This window comes from Pinus tabuliformis, chromosome 2_2 (assembly GCF_031772625.1).
Source record: "Pinus tabuliformis cultivar Carrire ecotype Pingquan chromosome 2_2, CPIR1, whole genome shotgun sequence".
NCBI lineage: Eukaryota > Viridiplantae > Streptophyta > Pinopsida > Pinales > Pinaceae > Pinus > Pinus tabuliformis.
In genome coordinates, this window is record NC_142300.1 from 1,247,665,520 (window position 1) to 1,247,674,251 (window position 8,732).

Below are 8,732 nucleotides of genomic sequence, written 5' to 3' on the forward strand. Positions count from 1 at the left end.
GCCTACCATTGAAAGTAGTTGTTTACGTTATTCAAATTCCAATTAAATATTTTTTTTTAATAATATAATATTCTGTCAATGTCAAGCAATAAACATAAAACAAATACTTAAGACGTACATTTAAAAAAAACTCCAAATTCTAAAAAATACCACATGAGGATGTCGCTGCAAAACTCCAAATCCAACTTTTACTCACATGGAGGTGGGGAAATTCAGTATTAATTTTTTATTTTTACTCTTTTTATGTAACTGCAAGGGAAGCACACCACATGGCCCCTAATTTTCAAACTTCTCAGCAGCTATCCATATCGACATTGAAAGGTGAGCACATGGTAGTTGCAGATGGCGGACCATTGTGCTTAGCCCGCAACCGTGTGACACATACATTGTGATTTATCTTTCTTTCCCAAAGTCCAGACCGTAAAAGCTTAGCTAAGCAATGTATGAGCATTGAAATGTATGCAATTCATTGTACAAACTTGAAAAAACTTGACTCAGAGCATGTGGGATCTCTGACCATATTCGCGGCTTTAGGCTTCCAAGCCCCACACCCACATGCCCCTCATGTTTCTCCAGTTTCGAAAACTTTCTCAAAGGTTATTTAGAGCATCCATGAAGACAGTTAGTATGGTTGTTCATGACCCCTCACGATTTGGAATTATGTCCTCCATTCACTGTTTCTCTGACTCGGGGTTGTGTTTGGTCAGAAATAGATATTCAATCACTATATAGTTCTGAATTCCAATCACGCTTTCAACCACCATACCTGTAGCAATGGCCATAGCTGGATAACTTCCCTTGTATGCAATCCAATGTCTGTCTATTGCTTCCTTGTGTAACACTACCTGCTGAGTGTGCTGGGTTCTTCTGATGCCTTATTTTGAAAGAAAGGTCGGGCAGAGCAGCAGAAAGGGGCATGGTTTATAGGTGCGTGTATAAATGTGTTTGAGATCCACCCACCCACCCAATGATTTTAATGCTATCGCACAATAAGTAGTCTAGAGTCCCACCTTTCTCTATCAATCCCCTGGATATCCGTGAGTGACCAAACTGGTGTGTTTTTCTCGTGAATATTTACCTTGCAATTGAAATTCACATTGTCTGCATTGATTTTAAGGTCAAGGGCTTCATTTGAGTATTGGGTTGTCTGTTTTCGTTGAGGCCTGGTCATTTGGAGCAGAAAGATGAATTGGGTTGTAAGTATTTGAGCGATAATGAGCAGAGAGTCTTCGTGGGTCGTTCTTCCTTGAATTGAATCGGGCTATGAACATTTGACAAAATTGAGCACAGAACTGAAGTGGGTCTTGGGAGATTCATCTAAATAATGGCGTGGGTTTTGGGGACATTCAACCAAATAATGGCGTTTTCTTGATAACTGTGTGCTTGCAGGGTCTTCTATTTGGTGTCGTATACAGCCCGTTTGGGTCAATTCAATCATGTATGAGAAATCATGAAAATGGACATGGTGGTTTTAAGTAATTTACAGAGTTATGGGGACTGATTTGAATGGGAGAGTGCTGGCAATTTTTTGTACAGTTATTTTTTTTGTAGCACACATCATAGAACCATGCGTTTTCCTTGAGCTGCGTTGAAAATTGGGGATTAGTGAATTCCTGTTGAAAATGGCCAGAGGTGGAGAAGTGTCTACTAAAGCCATGGCTTCCAAATGGATAGTGTTCCTTTGTACTGCAAGCTTCTGCGTGGGAATGTTTTTTACCAATAGGTGAGCAGTATTTCTTGAAACTGTTAATTGATCTCTAATTCTTTAGAATGCAGAGAAGTCTCTGTGTGATGACAGGTAATTCTGACTGGAGACTTTACGATTGTGGGTTTGGCATATTGGTCTTTTCTCTGTTCTGGTTTGGGCTTGTTGATTTTGAATCTTGATAGGTAGCAATATGCCGTTAATCAATTGTTCTGATGTGTGATTGAATCTTGATAGGTAGATATATGGTATGATTGAGCTTATCTTTAGATTCCAGACATGCATCAATGAAAGTTTTTCCTTTCCTCTTGGGCTCCATATTTGCAGATTAACCATTTTGTTTGGCTGGGGCATACCTTTCCTAATAGGTTGCACATAGGAGAACTAATGGATTTTTACCATTCACATCCCTGGAAACTGTACTTGGTCACCTACACCGCCATCGACAAAAAATCAAAATCAAATCGTGCGCGGGTGAACCAAACTAAGACAAAATTCCAAAATTTGTAAAGCAGCCGCTTCAAACCTATGAAGCAGGTCTTATGGCGAGAACGTTGGTGCCTCATAAGTTCCGATATAAGTTTGAGCCCTGAACTGTTTGAGCATAAAATAAAAGAACTTATGTTGTGATCAGACTGATTGTGTCCAGTAGATATTGATCTGATTGTGGCTTATCTTCCAAATAAGGGTAATGAAATCCCAGTTGAAAAACATTTGAGATTTCAGGAACTTTGTTCCGTATTTTGTACATTAGGATTGTTTTTCTAGTTCCAGATTAGAAATTCAAGCTTCTGAGTTTTGAATGGGTAACACTGGTTTGTTTCTTTGCAGAATCGCTTTTCCAGAGAAAAGTTTTTCCAGATATCGGGTCAAGATTTGACTTCTTTTAGAAACATTAAAATATATGGAAAAAAAAAATTGTTTCTTTTCTTGCAGCCAGAAGAAGCTGTGAAGACAACATATATCTTTTCTTAAATTTTTAAGATATGCAATCTTCATTTAAACATGAAAAATCTCCTAAATGCCCTCTGTATGTGCTAGCTATGATTGACAGAAGACCTTTTTTCATTGAACTTTAATTAGCTGGCTTGATCAAAACCGTGTTCAGTTTAATGTTTTTGAAAATGAGTAAATTGTAAGATTTTACATCCCTGTATATGTTTGCCCCTTGATTGTTGTCAATTTAGTGGTTTTATTATTACTCTTGATCTTCAAACATGTGATCCAGTTACAAAGCTAAGTAAAGCACTATAAGGTCATGTTTGACAATGCAGTTTGCCTATATTATAAGTCAACAGTAAACATAGTGATAGCCTGATAGGGCATCATCTTCAAGGAGGATATCTCAGTATTGTGCACCATCTGCAAAAGGTATTAGTGACATTAGACAGTTAACTGTTAGAATGTAATTTAAAATTCCGGAGTTGTATATGTTGCCATCACTTCGATTACAAGAAATTGATCATTATGTGCATTTAGAACGTATATACTTATATGTTGCCATCACTTCGATTACAAGAAATTGATCATTATGTGCATTTAGAACGTATATACTTCGCAATCATTCAACAGCAACTAAAAATAATTTTTTTGACTAGTTTGATGTCCTTAAATTTAAGTGCAAGCATGACAGGCTAGACATGGTTGGTTTCATTATGGATCACAAGAATACTGCCATGTTGGTTTGGTTGTATATAAGTTAGAAAAATAGCATCTGGACTCTGAAGCAGGAGAGTTTTTAAATTCATAAGGAAATATGTGCAAATAGCCCTGGTGATTTTCTCAACGATATGGCTATTTTTCAACAAGGAAATCGAAATGCATAGCATTCACATACTCTGAAGGATTTTAAATTACATGCAGATATTGTACTGTCATTAGGAAGAATGTTTTTGAAGTGGAAATTTGAAAGGGATTAGTCGTTTCTTGAATAAAAACATAGAAGTCTTTGTCAAAGCCAATCCACATGTTATGCTAGTCTTGTGATTGACTGGTTAATTGGTGTCATCCTTAATGTTTAACTTTTCTTCATTCTTTATGTTTGCATTTCTTAACAGACAGATAAGTTAATCTCTGTTTCTTTTTCTCACACACAACTTCAATTACGTAATAGTTGCGTATACATACAGAACTTGAGTTTGCATACTTAAATGCATGATCATGTTAATGTGTTGCTGACATATTGCCTCTATATCTACAAGATTGCTGTGAGGAATTTGTGTTTCCATAGTCATGTTCTATAATATCAGCAAATGAAGATAACTTGTGGACTTATTTGTTTTTCTCTTTTCCAGAATGTGGAGCATTCCAGAAGCTAAAGATGTAATTAAATTTAGCAGAGAACTGGGAGATCAGCTCAGGCTTGTTTCTGAAGGATGTGATCCCAAACCAGTGAGTGCACCTTGGCTAAAAGCAACTTTTTCAATAGTATTGTTTGGTTTCAGTTTAACTAACGTTCGTAATTTGTATTTTTAGAGCCATATATTAGTTTTTTGTGGTTATAAGCCTTGTGATTTCCAGCTGAACATGAGCAATATATTAACTGATATGATACATTATGTCTACCAGAAACCTGTAGATTCCAGGCAATATTTGGGAGAATTTTCTAAAACAGATCAAAGTATAGAGTAAGTTGCATGCATCAGCAGTTCTTAGGTTTTCTTTTAGTGGAGTTACCATATTATGTGTTCTATGGGATTTAGTACAGTGTCTGGATGGACATTGTTTTAATGAATCTTCATCTAAGGAGGGGACACCTAATGATGTGTTATTTCTTGTGCAGAAATATTGGTAAAAAAATCTCAGAGTTGGAAAGAGAGCTAGCAGCAGCAAGGTCTGCTCAAGTATCCCTACTGAATGGTGCTCCAATTTCAGAAGAGCCTGTTATTACGAATACAGCAGAACGGCCAAAGGCTTTTATGATTGTTGGAATCAATACTGCTTTCAGTAGCAGAAAGCGCCGCGATTCAGTCCGTTCAACATGGATGCCACGGGGTACAATTTCATTTCTTTTGGAATATGGATTTGCATATGATCATCATCTTTAATGGAATCATTGAACTATTCCTTCCATCATATATGGATGCTAATGTTGATTTCTTTGATTGTGATCAAACAGGTGAAAGGCGAAGGAAGATGGAAGAGAAAGGCATCATTGTCCGTTTTGTCATAGGTCACAGGTATGCTCTTCACTTATATATAAGTTCATTAACATTGATAGGTTTATTTTGAGAGAATTAATTAATGTATGTAGTAAAGATAAAAAAAGGTCCCTCTGGGAAGGTCAAGTTCCCAAAACGATCAAGGTTCAACATTGTTATCATAACTTACATCTATGGCGTTAGGATCTATTTTGTATACATGCCTGATGCAGTTTCATGTGCAATCGATATGAGCAACTTAGTTATAAAGTGAACTACCTCGACCACTAAGAATAAATGTGATTAGTTACACAGAATACAGTCCCTTTTACAAAACAGCTATTCCTGGTCTTTATTTTTCTTGTGTGCTTATCACTTCAAAATATGACTGAAATTTTTTGTTCTGGACAGATTTATCAATTTAGTTATTTCAGACTTTCTATGAGCAGATTTAACTGATGCATTTTATGCGCAAACAGTGCCACAGCAGGTGGAATTCTGGACAGAGCAATTGAAGCTGAAGACATACAACACCACGACTTCATGAGACTGGTACATGATACATTTTCCTTATATCTGACACTTTTTACTGTACTTATTTCTATTATGGGACTGATAAGAAATCACATTTTTCTAAGTTATTCATTTACTTTGAACAGGATCATGTTGAAGGGTATCTTGAGCTGTCTGCTAAGACAAAAATATACTTTGCTACGGCTTATGCAAAATGGGATGCAGATTTTTATATAAAAGTTGACGATGACGTCCATGTAAATCTAGGTGAGGGTTTGATCTCTTATTTTTCTATCAATGTGTGAATGTGGGTGTTTTCCCCAGTGCGCTGATAGGACCTTCGAGGGCCTTATTTCTGTATTTTGTTTTGTATGTAATCAAAGACTCTTGTTCACTTGCTGATAGGACCTTCGAGGGCCTTATTTCTGTATTTTGTTTTGGATGTAATCAAAGACTCTTGTTCACTTCCAGGGACCCTTGCAAAAACTCTTGCAAGGCATCGATCAAAGCCTCGAGTGTACACAGGATGTATGAAGTCTGGTCCTGTCCTGGCGAATAAGTAAGTAGCAAAGGGGAGGGAATATTTATATTATTCCAGACTTGGAATTAATAAGATAAAGAACTGTGGAATTATGCAGCGTCCGTTTGGTCACTGGATTTTGAAACCTTGAACTTAAGCGTCTTCACTGTTGTCATTGTACTTAAATTACTTCATAATTGGAATAAACTTTTCAAACTTTTCGTTTCGCTCTTAAGATTTATGTTTTGGTATATCTTATGACAGGGGGGTTAGGTACCATGAACCGGAATACTGGAAATTTGGTGAAGTGGGGAATAAATACTTCAGACATGCAACTGGTCAACTTTATGCCATCTCAAAGGATTTGGCATACTATGTATCCCAAAATCTGTAAGCCCTTGAATGTTTCTTCATAAATCTTTATAGTAAAATGAAGTAATGTTTTTGGGGCAGTCTGCTCAAATACGATTCTAACTAGTTCATGTTGGTGAATCAGAGATATATTGCATAGATATGCAAATGAGGATGTTTCTATTGGATCCTGGTTTATAGGGTTGGATGTGAAACACATTGACGATCGGAAAATGTGTTGTGGAACTCCTCCAGGTCTGTAACTGCATTTCCTTTGTTTGCTACAACGACAAAACATGTCGATACTGATGCCTTTATATCATCATCTAAAACAATGTCCATTTTCTGTTATGCAATTCAGATTGTGAATGGAAGGCACAGTCAGGGAATGTATGTGTTGCATCTTTTGATTGGAGTTGCAGTGGCATTTGCAAGTCTGCGGAGAGAATTAAGGAAGTGCATCGTCGCTGCAAGGAAAGCGACAATGTTGTATGGAATGCATCTTTGCAGGGCTTAATCTCAACTACCAAAGGAGTTGACATGACCATTAGACATGGCCATTAGCCCGTTAAGCATATGTATCCATGACTGTAAGGTTGGAAAGGAGAAGCAAGATTCACACAAGTTGAGACTACTACTTATCAAATTGCTTTCATGTCCAGTATAAATAGTGAAATTTGTTTGATAGCTATATATGAGTGCCATTTGTATGCAACTCAAGTTAGATTTGGATAGGGAGTATGTTTCTCACAAGGCAAGGATTTTTCCTTCTCTTGCCATGGAGATGACCATAGACAAATAACCTGGGCTTCTACTTCAAAAGGAAGTTATGGAACTCATGTGGATCATTATTTTACAGGGCATCTACTAGTCTGTGAGCAATTGCCTTAATTGCTTGGAATTAACACACTGACAGTCAGACAGTTCTAATGATTGATCTTGCATTCCTGTGGGTATTTAATCCCACATCAACATGTATGATTTCTACACTGGTTAAAGCATCCAACTGCTGGAGCCAAAGTTGAAGATTCATTTAGGATATATTGTATAAGAGCTGGGGTTGATATTGTCTGGTAGTCACTTTGTGCCATACATCATTGCCTCATTCCTGTTAAATGTAATACCAATCATAAAAGGATATTATCATATTATCATGTAGTGGATGGCTGTATTATCAGCTATGAAAATTAGGTGGGTAAATTTTCATCCTTATTTTAACAAGGACTTGGAAAAATCACAATACAAATATCATTGATAATGCAATCTATTATTCTTTGTTCAAAGGACTCTGATTTGTGAGAAATTTGATAATGCAGTCTATCCACAATACAAATATCATTGATAATGCAATCTATTATTCTTTGTTCAAAGGACTCTGATTTGTGAGAAATTTGATAATGCAGTCTATCCCATATATCATTCTTTGTTCAGTCCACAAATATCATTGATAATGCAATCTATTATTCTTTGTTCAAAGGACTCTGATTTGTGAGAAATTTGATAATGCAGTCTATCCCATATATCATTCTTTGTTCAAAGGACTGATTTGTGAAAATTTGATAATGCAGTCTATCCTATATATCTGTGGAAATTAAGTGGTATAGCTTATCCATTAATGGAGAAAATTAAGTGGTATAGCTTATCCATTAATGGAGAAAGAAAATAAGGCAAACCATTTACTTAATTGACACATATATTTCATGAGTTTTGGGCCTTCACCCATATTTGACACATATATTTCATGAGTTTTGGGCCGGCAAACCATTTACTTTTTTGACACATATATTTCATGAGTTTTGGGCCTTCACCCATATTTGACACATATATTTCATGAGTTTTGGGCCTTCACCCATACGGGAAAGGATGCAAATTTCGGAATCACAATACGAATATAATCACAATACGAATATAATGCCAATCTATCTTATCAATTTATTCTTTGTTCGAAGGAGTTTGAAATTTAAGTGGTATATCAATTTTCAAGTGGTATGAATAAATTTATTCTTAGGAATCCGAAAATTAAGTGTTATATCAATGTTCAAGTGGTATATCAATTTAATTTATTCTTTGTTCGAAGGAGTCTGAAAATTAAGTGGTATATCAATGTTCAAGTGATATATCAATTTATTTAATTTATTCTTTGTTCGAAGGAGTCTGAAAATTAAGTGGTATATCAATGTTCAAGTGATATATCAAGTTATTCTTAGGAGTCCGAAAATTAAGTGGTATATCAATTTATTCTTAGTTAGAGAAGTCTAGTCCATGAAAATTTAGTATTATTTAGTATATTGTATCCAATATACAATGAAAGAAAATTAAGTAGTATAAGTCTAGTCCATGAAAATTTAGTATTATTTAGTATATTGTATCCAATATACAATGAAAGAAAATTAAGTAGTATAGCAAACCCATTAATAGGGAAATAAAAAATTTAGTATAGAGTACCCATTAAAAGGAAATGGCTGCGGGAAATAAAAAATTTAATATAGAGTACCCATTAAAA

At 35.6% G+C, this 8,732-nt stretch overlaps 1 protein-coding gene across 1 annotated transcript; it reads left to right on the forward strand.

Moving 5' to 3' along the window:
* Positions 1 to 304: 304 nt before the first annotated feature.
* LOC149198018 (putative beta-1,3-galactosyltransferase 2) lies at positions 305 to 7,602 on the forward strand. The gene is made up of 11 exons (XM_089406056.1): positions 305 to 1,723; positions 4,000 to 4,096; positions 4,274 to 4,332; positions 4,488 to 4,699; positions 4,824 to 4,884; positions 5,325 to 5,397; positions 5,505 to 5,625; positions 5,830 to 5,917; positions 6,143 to 6,268; positions 6,375 to 6,484; positions 6,591 to 7,602. Exons 1-11 carry the CDS (start codon positions 1,623 to 1,625, stop codon positions 6,791 to 6,793), a joined length of 1,251 nt encoding a protein of 416 aa, XP_089262182.1. The 5' UTR covers positions 305 to 1,622; the 3' UTR covers positions 6,794 to 7,602.
* The last annotated feature ends 1,130 nt before the right edge of the window (positions 7,603 to 8,732 follow it).